This window comes from Thamnophis sirtalis, unplaced genomic scaffold (assembly GCF_051295495.1).
Source record: "Thamnophis sirtalis isolate CommonGarterSnake01/CBP01778 unplaced genomic scaffold, rThaSir2_p1.2 scaffold_5, whole genome shotgun sequence".
NCBI lineage: Eukaryota > Metazoa > Chordata > Lepidosauria > Squamata > Natricidae > Thamnophis > Thamnophis sirtalis.
In genome coordinates this window covers 27,313,272-27,332,563 of record NW_028261385.1, presented here as the reverse complement: position 1 = coordinate 27,332,563, position 19,292 = coordinate 27,313,272, and the positions used below count along the sequence as shown (strand labels likewise).

General features: G+C 34.5%; 1 protein-coding gene across 5 annotated transcripts in view; it reads left to right on the top strand.

Annotated features, from left to right (window-relative positions):
• The window catches only part of ARL15 (ARF like GTPase 15), a 157,648-nt gene extending 139,921 nt beyond the window's left edge, over positions 1–17,727 (top strand). For 2 of the 5 annotated variants that reach the window (XR_015696656.1, XM_087715491.1), the window contains one exon: positions 14,504–14,639. Coding sequence is in view for 3 of the 5 variants with exons in the window: in XM_087715489.1 (XP_087571615.1) it covers positions 14,504–14,656 (153 nt within the window). In the remaining 2 variants the exon portion in view is untranslated. Of the gene's footprint in view, positions 1–14,503 lie in introns of all 5 variants that reach the window. The other 3 variants (XM_087715490.1, XM_087715488.1, XM_087715489.1) reach the window with 2 other exon arrangements.
• Positions 17,728–19,292: the final 1,565 nt, after the last annotated feature.

Below are 19,292 nucleotides of genomic sequence, written 5' to 3'. Positions count from 1 at the left end.
ATGGATAATGCATTGTGTAATGAGTTTTTATTTTAATGAATAATTGTCTGACAATTTTTTTAAAAAAAGTAATTGTGCTTAAATATTCTGTCTGAACCAATATAAATTGCAGTTAGTTTAACTGTAATTGTGTTATGAATTTAGCATGTATTAAGTAACTGGACTTAATACTATGAAATGTAGGATGCCAAAGAGAAATGCCCAAACTCCAGATTCATGACCACAGTAAAAAGTATGTTGTTTGTTTATCATGTGTATGGCTACCCATCTTAAAACACAACGCTGGCATGTTATTTATTATTACCTTCGATAAGAACAACGATGACTAAAAACTTAAGATCCCATTGCATTTTTAAAATTAAGAAAGCTTTATTGAGTATCACTCCATGAGTGCCTGCAAGGTTGTCTCATCAGGCGACTAATTGCAAATTACATTGTTGGTGTGGTCTTATCAGGCACAAAGGCCATGTCTCTTTCATTATGATGTCATGATGCAAGCACCATTATCAGAACTTGTGCTGGAGGCCAGAGTGCCCCCTCTTTTTGAGCCATATTCTCTGAGCTATAGGTACTGAAATTATGCCACTAGAGGCATGATAGCTTTGAAACAAATGTTCCCAGCCTGATAAAAGGGATATAGGCAGGACAGTAGAGGAAATTATTTATGTTATTAATAGGTGCCTTAAGCCTGTTAAGTAACCATTTGCCACACCTCCTTCCTTTCACTTTCAATGGGCAATTGCACTAAATAAAATATTTTGATGTTGGGTTTTAGTGATGCAGTTTTGGATGATTGTGGACAATTGCAACTTTATGAGGTTTTGTAATTGTCTTGATGATGTAATTCAGCCATATTTCATTCAGACTTTTGAATTTGTAAAATAGTATTTGTGAATACAAAACTCCCTAGATTTTCATCTTTTATAGAAACGTAAATTAAAGAAATACGTATGTAATACAAGTAATCCTTGACTTACAATAGTTCATTTAGTGACCATTCAAAATTATGGCATCACTGAAAAAAGTGACTTACGACCATTTTTCACATTTACAACTGTTGCAGTATCCCTATGGTCACATGATTAAAATGCAGACGCTTGGCAACTGGTTCATATTTATGACTGTTGCAGTGTCCTGGGGTCATGTGATCCCCTTTTGAAATCTTCTGACAAGCAAAGTCAGAGGGGAAACCAGACTTAACAAGTGTGTTGCTAACTTGACAGCTGTGGTGATTCACTTAATAACTGTGGCAAGAAAGGTCATAAAATGGAGCAAAATTCACTTAACAACTATCTCATTTCGCAACATAAATTTTGAGTTCAGTTGAGATCATAAGTCATGGGCTATCTGTACTGCAGAGTTTACTGTGGATAAAGGAGAAATGGTTATTAAAATCCATTAAAATTTATAACTGCTTTTTCAAGACATAGTTGTACAATACCATTCTACTTTCCTTAACAGGAGAAAGAGAAGTTCCACAAACCTGTCCATACTGAAATTTCCCTTTGTATTAAACATTTGTTGCGTGGGGTTTCAAATCAATCTCATCCCACCAAATGCTTTCAATACCGATGCTTGAAAGGGATTGTACAATTTAATTAGATATTCATTATATAGGTGAATTTTTGAAGGTACTGCATATAAAAAAAAAAGCTGAAGTTGTGGTCATGTTCTATCTTGAGGGCATAGTCTTGTTTTTATGGTGACAGATGAATAAAATGTTTCTGACTCTTGTGATAAGTGGTTTAAATCAACCTGTTACTCCTTACAATGTTTTTGAGAAGGTATCTTAGTGACAAGTAGACAATGTTCCAGGCAAGAGTGAGAAGATGAATAATAATTCCCTTTTTCATTATGTATGAATCCAAAAAGAGATTTAAGGTTCTCATGCATTATTTTGAATAGAGATTATATATAAGAAATGAGGCCTGTGCCTAATGCTTTACTTGACCAAGAATATGATTGGTGGCCCATGGCAGTATTGTATGTACAATACTGTCCATTCTTGTATGTACAATGTTGTGCTGGCATGTCAAAATTCTTTGTTATGAAGATCTTCAGGTATAAATCAAACTAGTTCTCTTAATTAAAATAGATTTTAAACTTACTACTATGTTTCTGGATTTCTGTTTGTCTCATGGAAGAAAGTAAAGAGCTGCTTAGTTTTAAGGATAAATCCATGAGAGACACTAATTTAGGAGTGGGGGGAAATAAAAATTGTGATTCAATTGTTTGGACCAACCACTCAATAAAGATTTTCTTTGCAAAGAAGCTTTAACAATAGAAAAATGTTAGATTCAGAGTAAATCACCTTTAAATATGGTTAAATGTCAGTTTTGAAGTATACACAGGAAATCAAAACAGATCCAGTTGCCTTTCTTCATGTTTATTTTCATTATCTCATAGTTCCTGTACAATTCGCTGCTGATATATAATGTATATTGAGTCCTATCTTGATTTTATTATAATATTGTAATTGTTGGAATGAAATCCTATTTCTGTTATTTATATATCTTTTTAGCACATTTTTAGTAAAAACAACACTGAGGCAAGAATACATTTCCCTTGCCTGAGGTAGATAAAATCAGTGGTTACGAGAAGGATTTTCCCCCTATAGTAATCACAGGGCATTAGAGCGAGGTTCCTGAGTCCACTTTTAAACCTAATGTTTGTAGAATAAAATCCTTTCTGATGCCTGTTTTGAAATGGCTTCCTTATGATTGATGAGTTGTTAATTGTTTAATTAAGAAGATATTGAAATTTCAGCTTTGTGGTGAAATGACTCAAGGTGGATTTTTAAAAAAAAGTCAAGGCAGTATTGAGCCTAAGGCATTATCATCAACCAAAGAGCAGTAAGTAAATAAAGTTGTTCTCAGAACAGAAGTTCTCAGAATGGAAGTAAGCAATAGTAGTATGTACAACTGAGTACAACTCAGTTCAAAGGAGTTGTTGAAGAACTGGGACTTATTATTATTATTGGAAACAGGGCACTTGGGGAAATAATCTTTTTCTATATAACATGAGCATGAGACAGGAACAGAGAGAAAAAAAGTATACAGTCCTTTTTAATGTTCTGCTCCTCTGCTATTCTGACATCAAGGGGTTCTTGATTTTGAAGTGAAAAAAGACATCAACAATCCTACATCAAATTGGTTTTTGCCTTCATTTGTTCTGCTACGCTGTTTAAACTTCTGAATATATATTTTTCTTCATCATGCCAGAAAACAGTTATCATATAATGAATGGTATGAATGAATCTTTCTACAATGTCCATTTAGTTTTGTTTCTTTCATTATGAAGGATGTTGCTTGCTTGATCTATTTTTTTTGGGGGGGGGGTAGGGTCTGTTTTGCAGAAATTAGATGAATGTAAAGACTTCCATAGGGTTGCTGATTCAATAGGATATATAAAACCTTTAGAAAATCAGAAAGAATATTGGCGCATACTTGTTATTAGCTATACATTAATCTCCAGTTGCAATGTATGGCCATGAAGATTGGACCATAAGAAAGGCTGAGCGCCAAAGAATTGAGGCCTTTGAACTGTGGTGCTGGAGAAGACTCCTGCGAGTCCCTTGGACTGCAAGACGATCAAACCAGTCAGTCCTAGAGGAAATCAACCCTGACTGCTCTTTAGAAGGCCAGATCCTGAAGATGAAACTCAAATACTTTGGCCACCTAATGAGAAGGAAGGACTCACTGCAGAAGAGCCTAATGCTGGGAAAGATTGAGGGCAAAAGAAGAAGGGGACGACAGAGAATAAGTAGCTGGATGGACTCATCAAAGCAGAAGGTGTGAGCTTAAATGGACTCTGGGGGATGGTAGAGGACAGGAAGGCCTGGAGGAACGTTGTCCATGGGGTCGTGATGGGTTGGACACAATTTCACAACTAACAACAACAACAAATACATTAATCTTTATGGGGGAAAATTAAGATGACATGTTAGAAAGAAAATAAATATTTAATAAATAATATGGAAAGATTTGCTGAAAAGGAAGAAAGGCAATAGAGAAAAAGTTCTAAATTCTACTTCTATTCAGAAATGCAAGTGAATCAGTTTGGCAATTCTGCAAAAGAACATTTGAAATGAAGCAAATAATAAAAGCAGTGATGTTTACAATGAGTTGCCCAACCAAGGAAGAGATATGAATTATGCTTTCCAGAAGCTATTATAGCCATTTGTAAGAGAAATAAACTTGAAAGGTAACTGGTAGGGTATTGAACTTGATGACTTTCTAACTGAGCATGTCCTTGATAGTACATATAATGAAATATTAGAGTGTTGATCTAAGAACAGGGACACTTGAGTTCATGCCTTCCTCTCATTCACATATTCATGGGATACTTAGGGTCAGTCACTTGCTCCTCAGCTTAATCTACATAACGATGCTATGAAGCTCATATAAGCAGGAGGAAAAGAACCTTAAGCAACTTGGAAGCAGAGCAATATGTTAATACAACAGAAATCATCAGTAATTGTCAGTCAATCAGTTTCAGGGCCCGCATAAAATACAATTGTTTACTCAAACTTTAGTTTTTTACAATGTATTTGACACTGATATAGAAGGCTATATTGTCCTGCTTTATTATTCTATTGGCAGCATTTTATTGTTACTGCTATAAATATAGCAAATGATAACTTTCACGATCTGGATCTTTGTGTAATGAAGCAGAAACCTTCATAAGGAAAATGCTTTTGCAATTTTTTTTGTTTTTTTGCTATGAATTTGGATTGGAATCAGCTTTTTTATTCCGATACCCTCCATATATTTGGAGACTTCATTTTTCCAAAGTTTTAGATCATATGATTCTTTCAAACTATTCTGTCTAGATTAGTTGCTTGCTATTCTTTGTAAGCTTAAAAGTTATTTAATGGTCTGTATGTTAGTATAGTTTGTGATTGTGTTATCAAACTGTCCATTCTATGTGACAAGATATGAATTCAATCCTGGCAGAGTAAAATATATTTCATCCTTAATAGATGTTGCTCTTTCTGGATTGGCCATTAAATAAATTGGAGTGGCTGCTTTAGGCTGAAAATGCTGGAAGGTGGGGAGTGAAGTCAAAGCATTAGAAGACAGAAATATGAGTGGTATAAGATATATTCGCAACATTAAATTACTTCACTGTCTTTAGACATGATGCAATATCGTATCCCCATCATCAGTGTTTCAAGTATGTTCATTCTTGGAATATTTAATAAGCGATGCAAACAAAAAATAATATCTTTGTAAAGTGCACCTTTATTTTTACTATCAGGTCAAATGTTCAAGGAAAAAAAACTGCATAATACATGCAATATTACCCATATAGGTCTTCTACCATAAATGCTCATTTTACTTCAAAGAAAAACCTCAGATCAGATTTTATCAGTTTTTGCTGAACACAAAAGTCTTAAACATTGAAATCTCACTTTAATTCCAGATAGTGTTTACATGTTAATAATGCATTTCTGCGTACAGATTTCAAAGGTGTCAAAGAATCTTTTGACTGAAAAATCAGAGGCCATGGGTGTAAAGAGATTGTTTATATTGCAAAAATAATTATTAGTTCATTTTTCAGAAAATCCACATTGGTTTTCATGCTATTTCCTTGTGTAATATTAGCCCTCATTCATTGTTTCTAGTTTAGCACTGTCAGGAGCAGTCTGGTAAATAAATGATTCACAGCCTACAAAGTATTATTTAATTCTTTAGATTACCAAAGAGGTCAACATTTTGCATTCACTTACTAAAACATTCCATTTATATTAAAAGCAAAAGTAAGTGTCTATTTTCATAAAGGTGCTTAGGTCTGAATCTCAAGCTTTTTAAAAATGTACTGTATATATTTTATAGCCACTACAGCAGCCTCTGTGTATGTATGTATACATATATACTTATACACACCTAGACAATATGTTTGAGGATCGTAATCCCCCAAAATCCAACAACATTGAATTGACTCTCCTAACACATTTGGAAAGCACCAGCACAGAAAGGGCTCTATTAGAAAGTTGGTTTATGGTAGAAAAGTTAAGGGCATGGCAATCTTCCAAGTTCCCAGAAAGAGGTGAACCCAGATGTTACCTGTCAAGATGCTCATAGCTTTAACAGATCTGTCACAAGGTCAGACAAATACCACTTCCCTGTTACTTGGCTTGGCTCTGTTTCTTAAATCTTCAATTAAGAACAGTGGAAGAGTTCACTCACAGTCATTGACCTCATGTATTTAATTCTGCTGCTTAACTCTGATGTTTTTTTAAAATTCTGACATATATTGGGCATTAAAACACAAAAGAAGTATAACATAAGTCATATTGTGGGTAGGTGTCAGTCTATTGTTCCAGTTGGTTTGTCATTAGGACTAGTGCATTTTAATAATTTCTAGGTTGTACGTTTCATTTATTATTCAAGTTGCACATAACTGATAATTTCCAAATCATTTGTTTAAAAATGAAAGGACCTAGGATCTCTCTTGCTGGATCTAGGGATGAATAGGCACCACTGCAGAGAGACAATTCCATAACTAGCCTGGCCCCAAGATATGAAGCTTGTGACACCTGGAAGCATCCTGATAGCCAATGCAGCTTACAGAACAGAAATATCACATATATTCAATGACCAATGCCCATAATTGCTTACACCACTGCATTTTGCCCCAGCTGTAGCTTTGAAAGAACAGATAGCATGTTTCCAGAACTAAACCAAAGCCACTCAGAATTACTAGGGTTGACCTGAAGTCTGTTGTTTCCATCCAGCCCCTCGCCCCAGCCTCTAGATACTAAGACAGAATGTACAGTGTTGTGACATCCTTTTCAAGATCTGTGCATAAGTTCCTATGGAGATCTCAGGATTGTTTGCATTTTCTATATTCTTTCCTCCTATTGGCTCTTAATAGATATACCTATCTGAAGTAGTGTTGCCTGCCACACTAAAAATGATATAGAATCAAAGAAATCATCTTTTTGAACAAGGAAAGATGGTGGTAACGTGACTGAAAGTTCTTTATAAAAAGCAACAACCCACTTCAGTTGGGTTTAAATTTAAATGAATAGACAGCATGAAATGAATCTTTTAAAAAAGGGAGAATAGCAATCTTTCTATTTCTCAGTGGCCTTTCATACAAAGTGTTTTATTGAAGAGATTGGCCCCAATAATACTCTGGTGGTACCCGTAGTGGGATTCAATTTTTTTTACTACCGGTTCTATGGTGGGCTTGGTGGGCGTGACATGGCTTGGTGGGCATGGCAAAAGAAGGATACTGTAAAATCTCCATTCCCTATGGATCAACTGGGACTTGGGAGGCAGAGAATAGATGGGGGCAGGATCAGCCAGAGATGGTATTTACCAGTTCTCCAAACTACTCAAACTTTCCACTACCGGTTCCCCAGAACTGGTCAGAACCTGCTGAATACCACCTCTTGGTGGTACTGACTAATACTCTGTTAATTTCCCAAATTGCTGAAAGTTTAGAACTATACAACAACAAAGAAGTTATTAAGTTAGTGCAGAATGAAGCTGCAGATTTATAATTAGTACATTTCACTGTAAGTATATTATATCAATTCTAAAGGAGTAGCAGTGGCTGCTTATTTTTAAGATCAAACTTTTTTTTAAAAAAAAAAACTGTTTTAATCCCAAATCAAAACAGGAATTATTTGTCCAGACATTTCAGGTACAATTATGCTTATCAGATTGTTCTTTTATTTTCCCTTTCAGCTACTTCATTATGAAAATTTTGCTATTTTTGATGTTTTCTCCTTATCCATGCTTTGTTTTCATGTCTGCACAAAAGAGGGCAATTGAAAAAGATTTCAAATAATAAATAAATGCACACGTAATAGAAAAATCTAGTCAGGTTCATTTGTGTTTGGCATAAATATTGAGCTGTCTGCAATTGCAATGGAAAAATTTGTATATCATTCTTCAAATTTAAATATTCTATTACTAGTCTGCTGTGAGACAGTAATAAAAGCATATTAACTTTATGATCAAATTTTATGATCTTTCTCATTTCCTCTCTAGACAGTTTATTGGTCCATATTATTCTTTAATTTCTCCATTGTTAATCAGTTTCGTCTCACATTGATTCTCTGCCAAGCACAGTCCCCTGCTATCTTTTTTGAACATCTGTTCCAGGCTATTAATAGCCTTACTATTAATTAACTATAAACTATTTTTAGACAGTTGTGAATATGAAGCAATATTCATATAATTTTAAATCCTTAATATTAAGCAGGTAGATCTCATAGAGAAAACACTTGTTAAGATCAAATCTGACACAAATCTGACACAAATCTGACTGCCTTGGAAGAAACAGTCCATAGATGATTCTACATGTTATCCAAGGGTGGTTTTCACTTACCTTTCCTACCGGTTCGTAAATATGCTTCCATGTGCCTGACCTTGCTAAAAAAAATCCCTAAATAGGATGGCATAGAGCCAGGGCAGGTGGATGCCCCACCCAGGATTTCTGCTACCTGTTCAGGTGAACTGGTCTGAACCGGTTGAATACCATCATTGGTCATCTGTATTTTCCTGCACCCTTCCTTATGCCTTCTATTATCATCTTGGTCCTAGATTCATTTCAGTATTAATAGCAACAATATCTACCTACTGTCATAAACCTGTTTGAGGTTATCTATTTAGGAAAGCAAGAAGATTCACTCTATGATTGTAGTGCAGAAAATAAGTTGTTTTCTAAGGTAGCCTATTATTAATTCTGTTCCTTTCCAATTGACATGTAAAATCAGTGTCTTTTTTAATCTTTAATCTTTTTTGGTGGGCTTGTATTTATGTTCCTTTTATCCTGATTCTGATAATAGATTATTGTTGTGGCACTTTTTTAAAAAAATCAAATATTTATTAGACAAATTCTGATTTGGAAAGCCACTGCTTTTTTGCTGTTCCACTTTTCTGTGCTGTTTAAGAAACTTTGAGTGGCTTTTGGAGACAGGATATAACTGAAAAATATGTAAGTCTACATTTCCCTGACTAAGCTTAGCAATCACCATTTTGTCTCTCTTAGCTAATTCTCCTTTCACATTGTGTACTGATATACTACCACCATCAGGTTTGAGACCAATCTCTGTAATGCAGATTATAAACCAAAACAACAAAAATTAGTAGTTTTATTCTTTAGTTGTAAACTCGGATCAAACCTCAGATCTTGAATGGATTTGCAATTGGTGTAGTGGTGTTGCTTCCTCCTTTGATCTGCAATCTCCTATCAGAAAACAATCATATGTGTATGATATATGATATCATATGTATATAAGTATATGTGTTTATATATGTTTATAAAACTGACATCATGCATTGCTAAAAATTGTTGATTCAACTTAATTTAATAATGAACATTTCCACTTCCTATATATTTAAAGTTCCTACTGTTTGAAGATTCTGAAAATATATCTAAGAATTCAGTTACTATCTGTTCACTTCAGTGGTGGGTTGCAGGCGGTATGCCCCGATACGGGCATACCGCCTGCCTGGAGCACCGAGTACCATTCTGGTACGGTGCTCCAGAGGGTCCACCCCCCCCTCCCAAGCTCCTTACCTGTATTTGGGCTCTTATGCGCACGGAGCGCACTGTGCCTGCGTGACGCTCCGCCAAGCAGCTGGAGCATCACAGAGGTGTTGCAAGAGATAAGTACGCATGCGCGTACTGTGCGTGTTCATGTGGTGCATGCCGGAACCCACCACTTCAACAAGATTCTACATCTCTCTCTTTCTCTCTAACTCTTGTCTGTGTCTATGTGTAACTATGTGTCTATGTTTCTTTGTTTTTGAACTGGATAACTGTTTTATCCTAAAACCTTGGCACCCTATAAAAACACCTACTTTCTTGTTTGTTTTTATTTAGGGGTGGTGGTCTTTTCAATCTCCTGAGTGTCCACAGTGAACCAAGGGATATCCCCAAATTATTGTGGAATAGAAGTTAGAGCTTTCCCTCAATATCACCCTCAGATGTATAAAATTATTGGTAGATTAGTTTTCCTATTCCCCAACAGTCTGTATGTAACTGATAGGAGGGAAACAGCAATACAGATCCTATCAGTTACATACAGATTGCTGGGAACAGCAACCAAGGCACAGAGGTATATTGGAAACAAGGGTGGAGCCGCCAGAATGTCATCAAGAGAGCAACAGATTGGCCTGTCTTAGATCAAAGAGATCCTTTGAGAGGGTCTCTGTGCTCTTCAAATAGTTCTTATGATTGAGATCCTTTAGCTTTATTGCAAAAGTATTTCCTGGCTTCAGACTGTCATATTCTGCCTTGTAATTGAATACATTTCCCCTCCTTTTAACCTTATGAAAACTTAATTTAGATGCATCCCAGCACTAATACACATTAAAATGAATTTGTTTTCTCCTTCAACAAGTGTTTACAGCTGTAACACTAAAATAGGTTGGTTCTGTCCTTTACCCGGCCTGATTTGCTCAAATTCTTCATTGATTATATATGTGAATTGTATCTCCCACTAAAAAAACCTCTGCAAAATTAGGATGGGGGTACATCTTCATTGTTCAAAACCCCAATACTTATGGTTGTGATTTGTAAGGACTTATACTGCTCTTTTATTTAACTAAGATGATAGAAAATAGGTGAGTAAGGATTCTTATACTTTAATTGTAAAATAAGTTTTAGATACAATAATACTTAAATGTACCATTGAGGCATTTCTAGGATAGGAGTGGGAAGAATGGTAGATATAAGTAGAAGTCTGTTTTCTAAAATGATACATATGAACATAGGTATACCTGAGAATACATGTAAATATACTATGATGAGAATTGGCAACAGCTTTATGCTGAATGTGTTGAGTGGCAAACTTGAGTGGTTGCCTATGTAACAAGTACTATCATTAATGCAAAGGCAATCAATGTCTAGTTATGAAGGCAGTAAGTTATGTTTTTCAACACCAGTTGTTGGGAAAAAATGATCAGGATGATGCTGTCATGATTTCTCAGCCCCTTTGGGGTTCTCATTGGCATCTTATTAATTACTGTAAAAATAGAATAGCAGACTAGGCATTCTAATCCAAAAGAGCTCTTCTTATGGCATATGCGCATGGATAGAGGTCTTTTATTCAAATGCTGCATTAGCTACAAGCAGAAGTTTAAACAACAAAATGCCAATCATACAGTTACCAGTAGTGTTTTTATTGAAGAATGAAACATAAATATTCTTACACGGTGCTTCTACACAAATATGATAAGAGATTTGTGTAACTTCTTCTTGCCACATAATTTCAGTGCATGCTTTTATGAAGGTTTAGAAAGGACCTTATTGTCCTTGACATGGAATTAGTAGCATAACATAATTGTATGCAGCCTCCGTAGTTCCTGTATAGGGCATGACCACAGTTGATGAGTTTCTCATTCAAGTAACCCTCGACCTCATAAAATTGGGCTCATACCTAAGCCCACCCTTTATAATGCCAGATTTTTTTCTCATTTTCTGTCCATGCAGTTAACGTAAACGTGGTTTTAAAATACTGTTTTAACAGAATCAATTTCATGGTGAATGCATCTAGTCAAACAAGCCATTTAAACAACATCTTACTCGTGTGTAGCAGACCATTTTACAATTACTTGATAGTTTTACAAGTCTGTGTTTCAGACAGGGTAATTGGTTGTCTCTGATATGTGAGTTTGGGAATTAAACTCATTAACTTCATTCAGTGATCAGAATATTTCTTAGCAAACTTTGTTGTTCTGCAGTGGTGCCATTTTTAATGGCAGTTATATTTTAATATATTGTAGTTAGAATGCAAGAAAATAAAATAAATTAAAGAGCAAATTACATATCAAGTCACGGGGTATATCTTTCTAATACCTATTATAATTTTAGTACTGCTTAATAAAATTGGAATTTTCTATGATATTGCAACATAGCAGTATAACCACTTGGTAACTTCATCATAATCATTTTTTGGACTTCTGTGCATTCTATGAATAAAAGGAACAAAATAATTGTAAATAAATTTTCTTACACACAGGGTTGCATTGATGTATGTAGACTAAGCTCTTTGAAGCAACTTTCATTGGACATAGTATCTTGTAATTTAGCAATGACATTTCAAGGCCATAATAATTGCTTCTAAAATTTTGGCAACCTTTGACCATGTTCCCTCTGCCATCCATTCTCTGCATTTTCCGTTTTGAATGTTCCATAATCCTTCTGTATTGCAACTGAGAAAACTGAAAAATAGCATCTTTGAGTCAAAAATAAGTTGAGTTTGATAAGAAAATAGCCATCTAAACTAAACAAATGTACCAATTTCTATTATTATATTTCCAATCTTAGCTTTAAATTCATACTTGGCCATACCTTGCCAGTTGATTTTATTTTTAACTCCATTTAAGTGGTCAGAGTTATTGCTTTTCTCTTATTTCAGCAACTACAAATACTTAGCTATTTAATGGAAACCATATTTACAGTGATATATGATCTTAAATAATAAGAAAGCTTAAAGCTTGACTAAGTTTTGTGTTGCAGAAATGCAAATTTTATATTTTTAATTGTGTGTTTTGTAGTATAGACAGTTATTGATTTAATATTCTAAAATCAGTTTCTATATTTTGTGTGGTTAACTGCAAGATTGATTGTCTCTGTCTGTCTGTCTGTCTGTCTGTCTGTCTGTCTGTCTGTCTGTCTGTCTGTCTGTCTACCTATTCAGTTTCTATAGCTGCCCACCTCAATCCCATTGATTGAACAATGGTTGGGTTAACTTACCTAACAACCATCTTGCTTAGCTTTGGAAATTCTGGTTCCAATTGTGCTTGTTTAGCACTGTGGTTAAGATATGGTGTCTGAAGTTGTTGATCCTAGTATTGTTGCTGCTGTTTTAACCATTCGGCTGTATCCAACTCTTGGCAACTTTATAGGGAAGTGCTCTCCATGCTTCCCTGTGAAACACAGCTCCTTTCAGTTGTTGGATGTTCATCTTTGTATCAGTTTTGATGGCATCAAGCCAGCATGTTCTTTGCTTGCCTTCTCTTCTTCTTCCACTAACCATTCCTAGCATCATTGACTTTTCCAATGCATTTGTATTAGTATTAGTTTTTGAATACTTAATTTAATTAGTATTAAATAGTTAACACTAAGTATTTTAATCAAGCATTGGTTAAATACTATTAAATATTTAATACAAATACTTTAGTATTAGCTATTAGTATTTGTTTCTCTTTAATATATTTCTACAATTTATTGACAACCAAAAAAAGAAGTTAAAGGGGGCATATCTCTATTATATAATGAAATGTACAATATTTTTAGATGGTATAATATACATTGAATCACTTTCTTCACAATTAGTCCATGTGCTACCTTTATCTAAACATTTAGGGAAAAATAAAGCCTCAGGATCTGTTGTCCCATTAAATAAAATTAATGGGACAACTTAGACTGCAAATGCTGAGAAGGGAAATTAATAAAAATCCCTTAAATCATTTGCTGTCCTCAGATGTGGTGGATATTCTTTTATTATTGGATTTTGAAATAAGACTAATTTAAACCTGTTTATATGTGAATGAAAGGCTTTCACAAAATGCCAGGGCTATAGACTTTACTAAAAAGTTGAGAAAACATCCCCGACAAAGGCAATCCACTTCTGCATTATGGCCAAGAATACAGTCTGAAGGTCTGTAGGAAGTCACCAGAATTCAAGCTTAACTTGAAGAAAGCTTCTGTAGTTTGTGAGTGGAATGGAGGAAGAAAACTAATTTAGACGTTGTATTGGGCTGCAAAATTTTTGGTCTCCTTCTTTACTTTTCATATTTCATATTTGGGCGTACAATCAGCTTCAGGCATACCAGCACCTGTTCTGAAATCTCTACGATTCTTATTTTATGACGCCTTTGTTAGTCTGGTATTCTCAAGATTAAATTCATATCCATAATTTGCATAAATGCTCGCCAGTCCATTCAGTTAAATTCAGAGTAATCCTTGCCCCATTGCATACTATATACATATGCTTTCAAAAAACACATCTTAAATGGGTTTTGACAGCTGTTTATACTTGATTTGTAACTTTTAGGATGTGTGAAATCCAGTGAATTAAATCACTTTCAATCTGCTGTCTGAGGGATGTTGATCTGAAACAAAATTATCGTAGTTACTAATAATAATTCTGAATATTTCAGTCATATAACTTTAAATGGAATTTGATGTTTGTCTATTTCATTAAAATTAGTTTTGGGTTTGTAAATATGTCTTTATATTATCTTCTCTTGGGGAATTTCAACATACTTATTCACCCAAATGTCTCTAATATCTCTAATTTAGAAAGTTATTGTATAATGTATTGTATAATGAAAAAATAGCATTTAGACAAACTAGTTATCCATAACATAAACATATGCAGTGCACAAGATCAACTTGGTGTAAAGAACAGCAAGAAATAATTTCAAAAATGAGCATTCAGCCATTTCTATTTTGAAAAGAATATATGGTAAACCAGCAAATAAACAGAACTAATTTTTTAAAATGCTGCTTTTTCTCTTTTTTTAAATAGATCAAAAAGTATTTGGAACTTGAACCACTTGCACGAGGGAAACGTTGGATACTTAAACCCTGTTCCTTGGATGACATGGCGTCAGTAAAAGACAGCTTTGGCTTTCTGATAAATTTACTAGAAGACAGAGATCTTGAGCCTTTAAGGATGTGAAGAAAACAAGGATGGTTCTCAGATAACATTGTACCTGTTTGTCTCTCTTTCAGCTGAATTATGGTTTGGCATACAGAAGGATGTGTTAGAGCTTGCAATAAATATATTTTTGCATTAATCCCAGAAAGTCTGTTTATAAATTCTGTGAATCAGATTTATGATTCATTTCAGTAATGGCGCCTGTACTACTGAATCGTGAATTCTTGTTATTTATCAACAAATCAATTCGCTGTATCAGAGTTTCCTGGATTGTAATAGCCATAATGCCGAATTTTGCTGGTATGGGCAAAGTTTAAATCCAGCTGTAAAGGGAGGCCCAAAGTTTTGTGGAAATTACAGTCATTGAGAACCAGAGTAAGTTTCGAAACCAAGGAATTTATTTTGATGCAATGAAAAGAAGATTTTTCAAAGAATGTATCCCACCCCTACTTTTTAACACTTACCAATTGATTTTTTTCAAAGAAAATAATAATAATAATAATGCAAACCATTAATTTAATAGGAAGGGTGAGAAAAACCTCATTCGTCAAACAATGAAAATATTAGTATTTTGTTAGGATTTGGAAGTCTCAAGTGCAAATTGCATTTGTAAATTAAAATTAAGTTGATGATTGTATAAAAATGATGATGAAATGGAATTGTAGTTAAAAACAAGAAATAAGAACAATAAGTAAGTTTAAACAATCATTGGATGTATTATTCATGACTAGTGTTATGCTGGAATTCCTAGCCCTTGGAATTATTGAAAAAATAATTCATTGTCTCTGAATTATATTTGAAAGTCTACTGTCTATATTTTTAAATACCCCTATTTTCAGGGGATTAGATTTCTTTTAAATTTTATTCCAGACTGAATATTGTAAAAAAAAAAAAAAAAGCTTCCTGATAATAGAAATTTTTGTTGTTTGTTATACATGACAACACTCCATTGAGTTCCAAGAATGTATCCATCTTCTAGTTTTGCTTATTTTGGAAGATTGCTTCAAAATTTAAAACTGCCTTGTTCATAATACAGCACTGAATTGCTCTTAAGTTGAATTTGTATATTAAATATTAGAATCCTTGATCAAAACTAGAGTGGAACTGCACTCTAGTTGAGATACTGCAGCATTTGGTTTTATTTCTTCATTTTCTGCTTGATTTTTCTTTAATTTTAAAACAACTGAAGAAAGAAATCCCTTGCAAAGAATGCCATATTTTACATAATTTATACCTGTACATAATTGAGAGATAAAAGTGATTTCTTCTATAAATCTCTGTGTTAAAAACATTTACCCCCTCCCCTGGGAAACAGCCAGTTTTACTTTTGTTTATTTCTGATGCCACATGTATATAATTATTTGTATATAATAGTAGTGGTGAGATGACCAAATGTAGAAATTATAGTAAACCAAAACCTAAACATTGTAATGCTAATTGATTTTTTGACATCACCACTTTTTCCATCCTGCAATGCCATTTCTATAGTGATAGGCATTTTGAATTATACAGAGTAATCCTTGTTTAGAAAGCATGTGGCAGTATATAAATTAAATAAATAGGTTCTTTCAATTCATGTTTTATAACTCTCTAGCTCCATCACAAGAAACTATCATATAAGAATATGATAATTTTCATAGACTCAAATCATTCTTCATTTACATTTGGGGGGGGGGAATCCCATTTATATAAATATGATTAAAATCATTTAAGAGGAAAAAATGGAGCTAACTCTGTAACCATAATTGGGTCCTATTGGTCTCTTTAAAGGAATACCATGACCAGCAGGTAAGAGTCAAACAATTTTGCCACCTCTAGTCATTAATTTACCCCAAATCTAGTTAAAAACTGATTTTAAAAAGTTATTTAGGAGTAAAAAAAAATAGTCCCTTTATAATACAAATTATAGACTAGGATTCTATTCCTAACTATAATAAGGGGTAAGCAATGTATTCTGTGGAGTTTTCCTTTGATTAACATACATACAGTCCACCTGCAGAACTTTTATGAAAATAAAAAATGTTATTATTTCTCTAAGAATTTCCATCAGAAATGTTTGACTTTTGTTCTACTTGATAAAAAAAAGATACTTGATCTGCTAAATGACTTCAAATCATCCCTTTCATTTTTAATGTCTGTTGGATTCCATTTTGGAGTTGTGGTTAATATCAAAAATACTTTTGTATTCCTGAACACCTCACTTTTCTTAAAAATTATATTAAAAAGCATGACCTACTTAAAGTGTTCTTGAATGTATATTAATCAGTAAGCAGTTTTTAACCCTGCTCTATCCCTTCCTCCCCACCCACCCGATCTGGCATTCCATTTTAAATGACATAAAATTCCCTTTCCATTTTCTAGCTGACACTGCTGAGAAAAAAAATCACCACTACTGAATATTCCTGCTTTGTTTTAATTGGGGAAGTTGTGGTGCTACACTTCCAGGCATCTGTTAAATTACTTTCTGGGTGCGTTTGTGAGGGTGCTGGTGCCCGTGTTGGGCTTTTTCTGAGACTGATGACTGTCTGCAGCACTTGAGCAGTAAGAATAAAAACACAATCAATCAGTATCCCACTGCAGCTGTTTGGACAGGTTTCTGCCAGGTTCGAATGCTTTACAACTGTCAGTGGCTCCTTTTGTCTGCTCAGAGTGTTGCTTGATGTTTATATCGTGTGCTCATATCCCCCCCAAAGTGCTCACATTTTTAAACTTTTAATGTGTTCAGTGTTTTTGCCTGTCCCATATAATGTGCCTGTGCCACATGTCTGCAATTACATATTCAAATACTGTAACCCGATGTATGTGTTGTATTATTGAGCTTCTTGCATTTCATTATTTATAGAGGTTAACAGATTTTTGTACTTAACTAGCTAACCCAGATGCCCTTTTTTGTAACAAGTAATTTATATTATAAAGATTTGTATCTCACTGTACTTAAAAACAATGATTGATAGCTAACTCTCCATATATCCCTGACTTTATACTAAAATGCAGCATTGTTAACAAATTTCAGGCAGAAAACTGCCATGCAGAAAGAATTGTTTTGTGATTTATATAGTTTACGCTAACCACAATAAATGCTGTGTAGAACATTTAAGTATGTTATGTTTTAAATTGGGTTTCATATTCAATAATGTTATTCATATCCACAAATACTTTGAAAGCACCCAACCATTCCATGAAATACAGAATACAGAAGCAAGTCATACAATAATTAGTTAGAATAATTTATATAATCAAATTAAGGCAATGCTTAACACTAGCAAGAAAAGGAAATGCTTTACCTTAAGTCTTTCCCAAACCAGTGCTTTCTAGATGTCCAGTTCATCCATTATCTGTAACTACAGAAAAATGTTTACACTGGAATACAGCAGCCAATAAATCTTATAGAATGATAGATAGAATCTCAAGCAGAAATTGTATTTGATCCTGCGGAATTCACATGGATTGTCAGTGTTCATGTTTGGCTGTTTATATTTCCCCAATAAATAAAATGGTTTCTTCTCCCAGGGAAAATAAATAGCCATCAGAACATGCATCAGTGCTTAAGTTGCCTGATTGAAAAGTTTGTAGACTTTTTTCCCCTCAAAATGTACCAGTATGTTTTCTCAAAATTCTTTTGAAATACAAAAGATGCCAAATTGCAAATGTCAGTCACCTGAGGAACATCAACAAGTTATCAATGGCCAGAATCTAAAGAGCTTTTTTCCTCCTTCTGAAATATCCCTGTAGGAATATTGAATGCATTTTAAAGAGGTCCATTCAGGAAGTCTTTTTGAAATTTCCCTACATAGAAAAAGCAGTTTACTCTGCAGCATAGGGAGCTATTCTATAAGGCAAGGATGTCAAATTCAAGGCCCATGGGTCGGATTCAGCCTGCAGAGTACTTAGATCTTGCCCGCAGGCCATCCTGGAAACAGCAAGGGACCGGTCCATGATGCCTCTATCAGCAAAAACAAGCTCAGGAGGGCTGTGGTCTCTCGAGCTCCGTTGTCAGCTGCAATGGCCTCCTGCAACCCTCTGCCAGGGAAAATGGAGCCCAGGAGGGCCGCCTGTGGCCCCCCTGAGCTCTGTTTTTACTGGCAGAGTGCTTAGGCTACCACAGGAGCCCCTGAAATGAGTAACATCCAGCCGACCACGCCCACCCTGGCCACCCCCCAGGTCAAACACAACCCTGATGCAGCCCTCAGTGAAATTGGATTTTTGAACCCCTGCTATAAGGAAAACTCTATAAGGAAAACATTGCTACTACTTATGAGTTTATGGAGGCTATGAAGACTGGCTGATGATATATTCAAAATCAATCACTATCTCCATATGCTAATATTTGTTTTATACAGTAAATATATGAACTTAAAAGGAGGAATATAGTGAAAGCGAAAAATAAATGAAAGACACATTTCATTAGTGTTTCCAAAGAAGTGAAGTGAGAGACATTTGTCATACTATCGTAATTCTAAATTATACAGTTCTGGTGTGAGAAAGTATTTCATGTTGATTCAGTTTTGTAGGATTTTTTTGTTCTGAATGAGGAGTCTGAAACTAGAATCTTAATATATTCTCTAATGTTAAATATTCCAGTAATGTGTAGAGGGAGTAAATGTTCTATACATGAAATAGCAATCTGTATATATGTTGATCCCAAGCACTCTAAATG